General features: G+C 35.9%; 1 protein-coding gene across 2 annotated transcripts in view; it reads right to left on the bottom strand.

Annotated features, from left to right (window-relative positions):
- The window catches only part of POT1 (protection of telomeres 1), a 90,192-nt gene that overhangs the window by 25,157 nt on the left and 51,473 nt on the right, over positions 1–13,562 (bottom strand). For both annotated transcript variants that reach the window (XM_056118315.1, XM_056118316.1), the window contains 5 exons: positions 11,542–11,711; positions 10,694–10,782; positions 3,951–4,007; positions 1,944–2,100; positions 435–637 (listed from right to left, as the gene is read on the bottom strand). In XM_056118315.1, the coding sequence (XP_055974290.1) occupies positions 435–637; positions 1,944–2,100; positions 3,951–4,007; positions 10,694–10,782; positions 11,542–11,711 (676 nt within the window). The remainder of the gene's footprint in view (positions 1–434; positions 638–1,943; positions 2,101–3,950; positions 4,008–10,693; positions 10,783–11,541; positions 11,712–13,562) is intronic.

Below are 13,562 nucleotides of genomic sequence, written 5' to 3'. Positions count from 1 at the left end.
TCACAGTCACCCCATTGTTCATCGATTTGCTCGAGTAGGCCAGTAACACTGTGTTTGGCATAATGAATACGTCACGGGGAGCTTGTCAGGCTCTGCCGTGAGGACAAGATACTCTAGGCAGCTTGCCAGGCTCTCTGAGAGGGGCAGAGGAATCGAACTTGGGTCGGTCAGGTTGGCTGTGTGAAAGGCAAACGTCCTACCTGCTGTGCTATCGCTCCAGCCTTTATGTATAGTTTCGAAATATAATTCAAAAAAATTATATACATATAGTATTTGAACACACTTGTTACGTATAACATTCTACTTAATGACATTTAAATGAACAATATTTTGACTTTTTATGCCATAAGTTATTCCTAAAGCATATTTTACTATAGTTAAAAATACATAAACAAAATTGGTATTCTAACATAGCAATAACTTAAGTATCCTACCTTCTATCAAAATTAGACAGTCATTTGATAGTGGGAGAATACCATTATTTTTCACAAAATGAAAAGCTACTTTTCGTTCTTGATCTTCAGAAGTCCAGACTTTTGAATCATATAATGAAGTATTTTGTATGTTGGAATCTGAAATTTTAGTTGAACCCTCTTGCAAAATGATGTCTAAATCACGCTCATCTGGAACTTCCTGCCTGAAATGATTAAAATAAATGACATAAAACACTTGGACTGATATACACTTGAAAATTGCATCAAAAAGTTTATATGCTGATGAGGAGCTTGGTACTTTTTAAAACTATAATGATATCTGGGGCTGGAGTGATAGTACAGTGGGGTAGGACACTTGCCTTTATTCGATGGACCTGGGTTCAATTCCCAGAAGCCCTGTAAAGTCCTCATATGATTCCCTGAGTCATGACAATAATGATCCCTGAGTGTAGAGCCTGAAGTAAGCCCTGAGCACCTCCAGGGTGCCCCCAAATGAAAACAAAACAAGAAAACTAGAAAACCAAAAAAAAAAAAAAACCCCAAAACTATAGTGATTATTTTTCAAATTAAAAACTTATTCACTAAGTATATTTCACAATATTTCACAACTATGTATTAATAACACCATAATTACATTAACACCACAATTTCCTGAGCTCACTCTGTGGTATCAAAGTGACTTATAATTATTTCAAACAGCTGTCCCCCCTCTCCTCCCTTTAATGTAAGGACAGCTAATGAATTTTCAGCAATAATTTTTGGAATATGCTGGGCTAATAAAAATTTATTCCTCTTGATCTGTGATAAATATATTTGAATTATGAATGTAAATTATGAATAAAATAGTTGATATTGGAATAAAGACTGAAACAGTCATTCTCAATTACTAAGAAACACGTGAATGATATTTACTATATTATTGAAAAGAAATATTTCTGGGTCTGGAGAGATAGTACAGTTAAAGGCAAGCTGCTGACCCAAATTTGATCCCCAGCACCCCATATAGTCGCTGGAGCCCTTCCAAGTATTATCTTTGAGTGCGGTACTAATTATAAGCCCTGAGCACAGTTTTGTTTTTTTGAGGGGTATGACAAAAAAAAAGTAAAGCAAACACAATATTTTCACTACCATATCACCTCATTAGAAAATTTAACTAATGAAATTTGTATATAACAATTTTAGTTAATGTTTATTTTTAAATATTTTTGATCACAAATTAGAAAGACTCCCCAAATATTTAATTCTGTTTTCATTTATCCTCAGAGATACTAAATTAAATTTCAAACCTAAAAATAGCAACTGCATTTATTTACATTACTAAGGAAAAAAAACAAGTATTTACTCTAAGAGTTTAATATTTTCCCTAAAAAAATTACCATTTCTTTAAAACCCAATATATAAAGTCACAACTTAGTCACTGCAAAGAATTAAAAATACCCGAAAATATAATACAGAGTCAAACAACAACAAAAACAAGAAAGCCTATTTTTGTTATAAAAGTGTACTTACAGTGAATGGCATTTGGAACAATAAAGTTTAACAGACTGGAAGAGTCGTCTGGGCTTGTATGACCTTAATTTTGCTCGAATACGATATTGCCGTGGAGCTTTTTGCTTTAAAATAGCACATAGGGGGGTTTTCTCCAAATGTTGATGGTCTGTAAGAACTATAAAGAATTTAGAGATTAAATAGAATAATCTAGAAGAACCATATTTCTGACAGGAATGAATTCTGCTAAACCAAATATATACACAAACATCAAAAGAAATAAAGCTACACAGTCAATTCCACAAAGACAAGGCTGTCTTTATTCCCTAAGACAATGCCAGGCACACTGAAGGTGCTCAAAAAATAGCTACTGAATAGTGGTTGGATAAGCAGGTAAGAAAGATGGTAATTCAGTAAATGTATAAAAAGCATTCTACACGGGAATACTGGCAACTTCCTGTCTAAACTTAGTGAAAGCAGCTAAATTGTTAGCTGTAAAACATTTATGAATAGTTACTAATTTATTCATCTCTTAGTGACCCGTTAGTCAACAAAGTTCTAGTGACTCTTTATTGAAAAAGAACAAAATATGTTAAATATAATTTGTTGAGCAGGCTCCTCTCCCTGATGCTTCAAGCTACATGCTCCTGAGTCACCACAGAGAGAATCGTCTACTGTGGGTGTAGAATGGGACCCCAAGGAGGAATCTGGTTTCATGATGGGGAGGGAATGCTGGATGAGGAAAATGGTCCCAGAGGCAGGGAAGAGCAGAGGTTTTAGAGTCATACCAAGAGGAAAAAAAAAAAAATCGAAAAGATGCATTAGGCACAACTGCCTATGAAACAAAATGGTCTCTTCAGCTAACTTTGGGGAAATACACTGAAGGTAATACTGGAGAGTTTTCAAGGGTAAATAAAATTATTTTGTCATGTCGGTTAGCTTAAAGTAACAACATTTATTCAACTTTTAGACATTTCATATCAGCACCTATCTTTACTTTAGAAACTAGAGGGTCAGGGATGTGGCTAAAGAGTTTGATTTCTAACACCAAAAAACTGCAAGAATAACAACAACAACAGAAGTAGAACTGATACACAAGTCTTATAAGCTTCAAAAAGGTTGGGACAGCTCACGTCTATACTCGCTTTAATCCTACCAAATGTCAAAATCAATCTCTCTCTCTCTCTCTGTCTCTCTCTCTTCTCTCTCTCTACCCCTCCCTTTCTCTGTCTCTCCCCCCCTCCCCCACACACACTCGCTCCCTCGCTCCCTCCCACCCTCTCTCTCTGTACTGCTAGACTAAAGCAAGGGTCTCACACATGCAAGGCTGTACTACTGACCCACATCTCTGGTCCTAAATTAAAAACAGAATCAAAATTACATGTATCTACTTCTGTATTGGTTTGTAGCACCATGGGTATATACTAACACATCCAATTCCAATATATTAACCATCTGTTTTGAGCCTTCTCCCGTTTCACATTTGAATGTCCTTTCTCCAATGAGAAACTTGCATTTTTACCAACAGTATATTGTTAAGCTTTTTTAATAGATTTGTGCTTAAAAACTGTATTTTCTTAAAAAAAAAAAAAACTTCGCTTAACACAAGGAGAGAATCTGATAGATTTCCCATCATTACTAACATCAGATAAGTCTGGGGAAGTAGCATAAGGAGCTCTGCTTATGAACACTATATGCACATTGCTAAATGCACAGTGTTAACTAAACTGATTACAGAGAACTGCTAACACATCAAGATACCTTACAGTATCAAGCTAAAAATAAGAACCACCACACTTTTCAATAATACGTTTCCTATATGTAGTTAATGTAAAATGTATGTCTTTATGGTTTTCACTCTAGGTCAATTAGGTTGAAGTAGAGGGATAAAAAGCCAAATATGGACATATTTTTGTCCTTAGGAATATCTGCTTGCACTATTTCATGAATGTGAATTAGTTAAAAAGTATAAAAACTTAGGATGCTGACTGTGTATGTTCTTAATTTAAAAATGGAACATGGTCTTACTTGTAGCTGACAGTTGCTGACATCTTTCAACTTCATAAAGCGAAATGGATCCAGAACCTAAAATGAAGAGAAGGGAAAAAAAGAATTCTATAGTTTTAAAGTTCATTGAAAATTCAATGTGGCAATGAAAATGATAAAATGCTGCTGAGAGAAACTGAAGAAAACTTATAGAGTGAGTTGTGGAATGTCCATAAATTAAAGGGTCAATATTATTAAAATACCAATTCTCCCCAAATTAATGTATAGATTAAATATAACCCTAATAAAAATTCAGAGGGCTGGAGCAATAGCACAGCGGGTAGGGCGTTCGCCTTACACGCGGCCAACTTGGCCGACCCGAGTTCGATTCCTCTGCCCCTCTCCTCTCGGAGAGCCCGGCAAGCTACCGAGAGTATTCGATATGCCAGACACAGTAACAACAAAGTCTCCAATGGAGACGTTACTGGGCCCGCTCAAGCAAATCGACGATCAACGGGAGGGCCTTTTATTTTTTATTAAAAATTCAGAGGTGTAATGTAGAAACATGGGCTGGAGCGATAGCACAGCGGCAGGGTGTTTGCCTTACAAGCAGCCAACATGGCCCACCCAAGTTCGATTCCTCCGCTCCTCTCGGAGAGCCCGGCAAGCTACCGAGAGTATCTTGCTCGCACGGTAGAGCCTTGCAAGCTACCCATGACGTATTTGATATGCCAAACACAGTAACAACAAGTCTCATGATGGAGATGTTAATGGGCCCGCTCAAGCAAATCGATGAACAACGGGAGGACTGTGACCGTGACCGTGAATGTAGAAACATACAGGGGTAATCTACCGCTAAAGTGAAAATGCAAATAATCTATCACATAAAATCTTAAGGGGGGAAAAAAAAAGCTGCATTGGTTAGAAACGACCTCTAGATTATTACAATGCTATCATAATGCCAGGGCCAGAGAGAGAGAGAGAGAGAGAGAGAGAGAGAGAGAGAGTACAGTAAAAGATGCTGGCCTTGCACACTGGTGCCCTGGGTTCAATTAGTGGCACTGCATATGGTCCCCTAAGCACTGATAAAAGTGATCCTTGAGTGCAGAAGCAGAAGTAAGCCCTGAGCACAAGCTGGGTGGGACCAAATCTACACTCCCCTCAAATAAAAAGTTATAATCCAGACAATGCTAGACTGAAAATATACAATGAGATTTTAAAAAAACAAACAGGGGAATAAAAACCCTCAGTTTTACTTCTGATTTTTATAAAGGCAGCAAAACAATCCGAATGGAAAGAAAAACTTTTTCAACAAGTCATGTTTTAACAACTGTATCACTGTCATCCTGACGTTCATCGATTTACTCGAGCAGGCGCCAGTAACGTCTCCATTCATCCCAGCCCTGAGATTTTTAGCAGTCTCTCCTTACTCATCTCTCCTAACACTGCCATATTGGAGGCCCTTTCAGGGTCAGGGGAATGAGACCCGCTATTGTTACTGTTTTTGGCATAGTGAACCCGCCACTGGTAGCTTGCCAGGCTCTGCTGAATTCAAATTAATAATTTGAATTAAATAAAGATAAATAATTATGAAGGGAGAAAACTTCAATAAATGGTGCTGGGATTTTTGGTATTTTAACTAGAAAAATAATAAAATTCAACTCTTACACAAGTAGCAAAGCAAATTGTAACTGAAGTAAATACCTAGATACAAAAAGTGAACCTTTAAAATTTTTGAATCATCATACAGGAATTTAACTTCATGATTTCAAGACACGAAAATGTGATTCAGTTAAAAAGCAAATAGAGGGGCTGGAGTGATAGCACAGTCGGTAGCTCATTTGCCTTGTGTGTGGCCAACCCGGGTTCGATTCCCAGTATCCCATATGGTCCCCTGAGTACCACCAGGAGTAATTCCTGAGTGCTTGAGACAGAATAATCCCTGTGCATCTCCGAGTGTGACCCAAAACCCAAAAAGCAAAATGAAAAAAAAAATGCATATAGAGGAAGCCTGAGTGGGGGACGGCTCTGTGGCAAAAAGTAACCTGCCTGGCTAGCAAGGCTGAGTGCATACTCCGGGCCTGCCACATGCACTGTGCTTTAACAACTAGAAATTTAAAATTGCTTAATTCTTAGAAAGACTACTACATGTTGAATGGAAAACCAAGAAAAGAAAAAAAGTATTATAACCACTGATTTTCGGGAGAAAAGGACATACAGGATATATGGCTCCAGCCGTAGAGCATGTGACTTGCATGGGTCAAAACTCTGAGTTTATTTCCTGGTACAACATTCCGGCCCCCCATCCCCACCCCCGGCATAGCCAGGAGTGGCACTGAGGGACCTTGAATATTGACAGCCATGTCCCCCACAATAAAACAAAAGAGGACAAACTACCATTACTGGCAGCCATATGGATAACTCATAAACAGAGGATGGCAGTGTATAATATATTACTCCATTCATTAGAATCAGCTTAATTTATCTAGGGCAAAAAAAAAAAAACCAAGGAAAAAAATTTTCTGGTATCTGGGATGTGGAGAGTGAGCAGTAAGGACTGGAGTGAAGTCTTCAGAGTTCATCATTCAGATTTTAAATTATACAAGTTTATAGTCAAAACTAATGGGATAATAAAGTTGACCCTTTCTTTGAATACAATGAACTGTAGTTCATTATGTTCATTACTGTACAGTGTTTCAGCATACTAATTCTGCAACTAAAGTACTAAATCTGGATTAAAATTAAGATGGACTGATGGATGAAAAGAGAAATAGATGACGGAACAAAAAGGGTGTTGATTGGAGGATTTAGTTAATGGGTGTATTAATGTTTACTGCAATTATTTCCCCTTTTTGTTAATTTTTTTCATATGAGAGAGAGACACACAGGAGGCAGATTTAAAAAAAAAGAACTTACAAAGGTTATAGTAAGAGATGAACAACATAAAATAGGTTCTTAGTTTAGCAAAAAGGTAAAACCAGTAAACACAACAATAAGTTTATGAATACTCTATAAAATGAACAAATTAACTAAAAAATATTAATAGTTCACAATCATTTTTACTGAGATTTTATTATGTGTACAGTATCTTTCTATAATTTTTTGATGTGGGATTAATACATATATATGTATTACTAGACCTTTCTCAACATAACTAATAAATGGCAGAAAAATTCCAGGAAAAACCCCAAAAATCTTGAATGGAATGCTATGCTGATAAAATATAACTAAAATAAATCTGTTTAATAACTGTCATCTTACATGAAATATAAATGACAAAAAACTTAAAAATCACCTATAATTAAAAATGAAAATAAGAGCAAATGTGTGATAATATACAGATAGTCTCCCATAAAAAAAAAAATAAAAGAGAGAGATGAAAAACCCAATAGACAATTAGGGACAAGGTAGTGCAAGAACAGTTCAAAGCAGGAATAAATAGAGCTGATAATAAACTTTTCAAATTCCCAAATACACCAGGAAACTAAACAAATAGTACCTGACAAACTATAACAAACTGTGTTAGTATGAGTTAGTGGGTCAGTGTGTGGGCATTCAATACATACAATGAGGGTGCAAGGAAAGGCTATTTTTGTAAATAAGATTCATATGTAAACTGTAAGACATTTGGCTGCATCAATTAGGCTAAAAGATGTATATATTCTGATGCAGAAACCTGTTTTTTTTAATTCTAATGCATAAACCTCACTTTCAGCAATTTTAGAGGAATAAGGCATAAGAGTAAAATTGTCTAAGAATATTTAACAAAATTTTATTGAAAATTAAAAAAACTACAAACTATGAATGGCTATCAATAAAGAATGGCTGAATTATAGAATATATATTTTGTAATTATATATTTTATAGCATTGTAGCACTGTCCTCCCACTGTTCATCGATTTGCTCGAGCAGGCCCAGTAACGTCTCCATTGTGACAACTGTTACTGTGTTTGGCATACTGAATATGTCACGGGTAGCTTTGCTGTGCGGGCGAGATACACTCAGTAGCTTGCAGGGCTTTCCGAGAGGGGCGGAGGAATCGAACTCGGGTTGGCTGAGTCGGCCACGTGCAAGGCAAATGCCCTACCCACTGTGCTATAGCTCCAGTCCATAATTAGTAATAGAAAACAAATTGCCTAATGTTGCCTTTTCGGCAGACCTGAGTGTTGGGGTAAAATCCCAAATAATAATGGTGGATCTGGTGTTGAAGTACTGAATGTAATCTAAGTAGAGAAAGAGAGAGACAGAGTAATGTGGAAATCATCTGCCCCACAGGTAGGGAGAGGGTATGGGATAGGGGATATTCTGGAGTTTTTGGTGGTGGAAAATGGGCACTGGTGAAGGGACGGTGATTCTCACACAGTGATTCAATAAATTTATTTAAAAAAGTAAAATGAAATATATAATCATCCTAAAAAGAATTATCTTTGAGGCCTCTGGGGGATATGGCACAGAGGAGGAGCATGTGCTGCATGTGTGTGAGGCCCTGGGTTCGAGTCCTGTCACCACCACTATCCGACACATGCCTTTGCTTAACCACATCTTCCAAAATATGAGCTTGATTGGAACAGTTACGTACTGAGTTGAATAACAATTGGTTCGAAACAAACAAAATGCTGTCAAGAGACTAAATAAAAGGATGGGGGGGGGATTTAAAAGAGAACCATGAAAACATTACATGGAAGAGTGAAAACAAGGTTAATTTGACAAAATATGGAAACGTATCAATAAACATGATAAATATGAACATAGTGAATTCATTGTTAATGATGGAGTTTCCTGAATTGAGTAAAAAGTGAGATTATATGCTGTTTTACAAACAAGACAGTGGGAATAGAGCAATGAACAAAAGTTGAAACTACTGAGATAGAAAACACTGTAGCACTGTCCTTCCTTGTTCATAGATTTGCTTGAGCGGGCACCAGTAAAGTCTCACCAACAAATTATGAGACTTGTTACCCTTTTTTGGCACATTGAATATGTCAGGGTAGCTTGCCAGACAGACTCTGCCCTGTGGGCAGGGTTTTTTTTCCTTTTTTTTTGTCTTTACATCAACATCTGACATGAGTAGGTTAGAAAAAGATAAAACAGGCCAATACCAGGAAGAGGAAACAGAGTGTACAAATAATCTTAGCAGGACCGAATGGATTTCAAGGCCAAAAAATCAGTATGATTTGAGAAGAAAAAAAGTCATACGTACTGGTAATTATATGTATCTACTCTACCAATGTGTTTATCTTGTATGCTTGTCTAGTTTATGTCAACAGAAATTTAAAAAAATGGTTTCAGTGGTTAAGTTAGAAAAAAAAGAGTTGATTAGCTAATCCAAGAGAGGATTCAAACCTCGCAACTGTCAGGCAGCTGTTCTCTAATTGGGAATTCTGAGTTTAGCGTAAATACCTCATTATGCAATACTGTATAATGACATATATTTTACAATATATTAAAAAATACTATGAAACTATTATAATGAGTTTGAATTACTCAGTTAGTTTAGAAAGTGGCTTGAAAAATATAGTTAAAGAAAGTAACTGGTATCATATAATTTCATTTTTAAACATTTTAAAGAGAAAAAAAAACTGTTTATATATAGCCAATTTGTAAAAAAATATAAAGGTACTGAAGGAATCGTAGCAACTATTCACATTAACCTCACAGGCTTGGTATAAAGGCATGGAAAAGCCATGTTATTAGATTGTACGGCACATATCACTTTTGCAATTTAAAAATAATTTAAACACCCCTTTATTAGGAAAAACAATTTCAAAAAGCATAATAACAAATTATACTATCTGCAAATGGCTGTCAATTGAAGTAAATTGGCCACCTAATGGGAGTTCAAGTAATCACAGATCAGGCTAAAATGGCATCAATTAGGTACTAGGAAATGTAGAGAGTTTTGAAGCAAAGAGAATGAGCAAATAAAATTAGTCAAAAACAAATAAAATCGCTCCACTTGAATATGATAGCTTTGCCACCAGTTAACAGCTAAGCAATCCTGGGTAAACTGTTTGACCCTCTTCACTAAAAGAGAAGAAAAATATCAGCCTCAGTAAGTATGCTGTTAAAATAATAACGCATGCCAGTTTTTGCTAAATGACTTCCGAGAAATGTATATTAATTTAAAATGTATCACTAATAGTAAAGAAAGATTAAATAATAATGAAGTGTTTGTTTAAATCATATTAGTGAGGGCGTTAAAAACTGTAAGATAAGTACGTGTGTGTGTATGTGTGTGTGTGTATGTGTGTGTGTGTGTGTGTGTGTGTGTGTGTATAAGTATGACCTACAATATAGATCACGGAATGATTTTTATTTTTCTCTTTTCCTATATTGGGGGTCACACGGCTCTGCTCAGGACCATCATCCATGCTGGGGACTGAACCCAGATAGCCTGTGGCATCCAAACCAAGCACCTTACCCACTGTGCTAGCTCCCTGGCCTAATCATGAATTACAATGAAGACTAAAGATGTAAACATATAAACACAATCACAACATTATTACAAGCCGAGTAATCCCACCATACTAATTCAGGACTGCAAGGCAAGCACCCTGCCAACTGTATTATGTCTCCAGTCCCCAAAATGTTCAATTTTCACAGGATATATAAATCATTCCAGAATTTATTTTACAATGAATAAAGAATTAATTAAAAACATGGGGGAGGGGCGTTAGTGGGGAGAGAAAAAAGATAGGAAGGTGTTTAAAGAAAAACAAGATTAATATAGGTAGACCATTTTACTCAGCAGAAACTAAAATGTCAATGTGAAAAACTGATCATACTTGAAAGAGTAGGAAAGTTGTCTTCCACTTCTAATGGACGGATACCTTCTGAACACTGATTGGCAGTCGAATATGCAGCTTTTAAAACCCTGAAATATGAAAGGATATCATTTAAAAATGCATGAAACAAATGACGTTAGTTTAGCTCTATGCAGAGAAACTAAGAACTTATTAAACTGCATAAAAAAGTCTATGTATGTATGCAATAAACTACTTCTTTTACAAATACATAAGCTCACTTTTAGAAAAGTAGTATTTTTGTTATGGCAGGAATCAGTATGTTTAAAATTCTAGATACATCAAAGGTTTTCCAAATTTTAGCTAAGCTTCAGATTCCCCTGTTTATTGCTTGGATTTGCAGTATGCCAAATGACAGAAGAGCATAAAGACAAAGGCAGAAATCATATATCACTAATAGAAGCTATAAACCTAAGTGAGCTTGTTTAGCTATTTGAATGCACAACCCTTTGATTTGTTTCATTTAGCTCATCTATTAAAAAAAAAAACACGCAAAACTTGGTAAGAAGACTACAGGAATAAATTACAAGGAATCTATCAGGTCTCTCCTCCCCCACACACACCCCCACCCTGGCCCTAAACTTGACACTTTCCACCTCAAAACGGCATAACTTTAGCAATCAGCCTCACACCTGACTTAGAATTTCCAAATATGTGTATAGTAGCACTTCCTCCCATTGCTCATCGATTTGCTTGAGCAGGCACCAGTAATGTCTCCAATGTGAGACTTGTTACTGTTTTTGGCATATCGAATACTCCACAGGGAGCTTATAATGCTCCACCTTGCAGGCGGGATACTCTCGGTAGCTTATGTGTATGTTTATGCTTACTTTTTCAATTCATCCACATCAGAATTATTTTCCTGCAGGACTCGGATTCCCCGACCATAGCTGGTACCTCCATGGAGATGAAACTCTAGGGCTAAAAATGTTGACTGGCTCTCCGAATTTGCTGACTGAAGCTTGGTATGGAGGCTATAGATTCTAAGAAAGCTTCCAACCTGAAATTAGATTATTTGCTATTTAGAAAATGAAGAAGAGTCAAACAATTTCTTATACTCAAAACTATCCAGTGACCACTAAAATCCATAGTCTAAAAGAAGGACACTGACCAATTAGAACAAATGCTTGTACGCTACACTAGCATGTCATCAACATTCAAAAACATCAATATTCTAAAACACTTGTCTGGCAGAGCCAAAACCCAAGTGTGCAACACACACACACACACACACACACACACACACACACACACACGGGTATTATGCACACATCTGTGAATAGATATGTATGTATATAAAACATCTGGTTATGTGTATTCCCATCTCTCTCTCTCCTTATATATATATGCATATATATAGTCATGTTTAACTATAAGTCAGTCACATTTCAGAGATTCCACAGTGTGCAGAAAGAAGGTTCTATTTTGTAAACTAAGCTGTGGGAAAGAGCAAGGCTTAAGCTATAATCTATCACTTTATAAAATTCATAATAATTAGGATACTGGTATTAAAAGCAGAAATACCTATGAACATGGAAAAATCTTAAGAATGTATCAAAGGGTAAAAATTAGAGAATTACACATATATATATGTCTCATATAAGAGTATGTAATATAAAAGAATTAAAAAAATGGTATATGTAACTAATGGGCTGGAGTGATAGCACAGCGGTAGGACGTTTGCCTTACAAGTGGCCAACATGCCAACCCAAGTTTGATTCCTCCGCCCCTCTCAGAGAGCCCGGCAAGCTACCGAGAGTATCTCGCCCGCACGGCAAAGCCTGGCAAGCTACCTGTGGCGTATTCGATATGCCAAACACAGTAACGACAAGTCTCATGCTGGAGACATTACTGGACCCGCTCGAGCAAATCGATGGACAACGGGAGGACAGTGGACCGTGGATGGAATTAATAAAACAGATGGGGGCTATTGGGGAGCAAAATATGAAAATGTTTAGAACTAAAGAACTTTAGTATTTTTATAAAATTATTTTTAAATAATCTGATTTTAAAACCTTATTATTTTAAAAATAAACATCTTACTTTAAAAAAGTTGAAAGTTCTGAAATAAGTATAAGGAAATTATGTTAAATTATTCAATTTGAATGGTAGGTACATTGGTGTTTATTATACTATTTCTTGACAAATGTATTTCATAATATAATAAAATTTAAAGATCAAGAGAGAATTTACTTACATAAATAGGCAATTAATATGGCAAGCTGTTATTTCCAGAAATTCCTTCTGGAGGCAGCATTGTATTCTCTTTAAGCTTGCTAAATGCATTTCAAAAATGTGTGAGATGCTCTATTATTATAGACAAATACTGCTTTGTCTTTTAGCAATGTAGGAAGTTTCCAAAAATAAAAATCAAGCAATTCATATCCAAAAAATAAATTAAACAATGCTTTAAAAAATGTTTTAAAATCCCATTTCAATATAGAAACACTAAAAAGAAAACAAAGTAAATGCAGGTCTGAAAAAATCATTACCTTTAGAAACAATTTAAATAAATTTTTAAAAAAAGGTTAGAATGCACAAGTAAGTTGAACAATTTACTAACCTATTTATGTCTGAGAATAACCAACCATAACTCTGGGGTCAATGAAGGCAAAAATTCAATTATGACTATATATGTTTTGCAACTGCAATTATCTTTTACAACTGTCAGGATGAGACAGATAATTAATAAAATAATGCTTTAACTTCCGTGTAAAAAAAAATTGAAATGTTAGTGTATGTCTTTGTGTGCATGTGTGTTTGTGTGCACGTGTGTCTGTGCAAAATGTCTAGGGATTAAAATAACACTTAAGTTAGATTTAGGGAAAATGCTGGTAGCAACTTAAGCTGT

This window comes from Sorex fumeus, unplaced genomic scaffold (genome assembly GCF_029834395.1).
Source record: "Sorex fumeus unplaced genomic scaffold, SorFum_2.1 ptg000037l, whole genome shotgun sequence".
Lineage (NCBI taxonomy): Eukaryota > Metazoa > Chordata > Mammalia > Eulipotyphla > Soricidae > Sorex > Sorex fumeus.
Note: the sequence above shows the minus strand (reverse complement) of the source record. Positions and strands in the feature narration are given on the sequence as shown.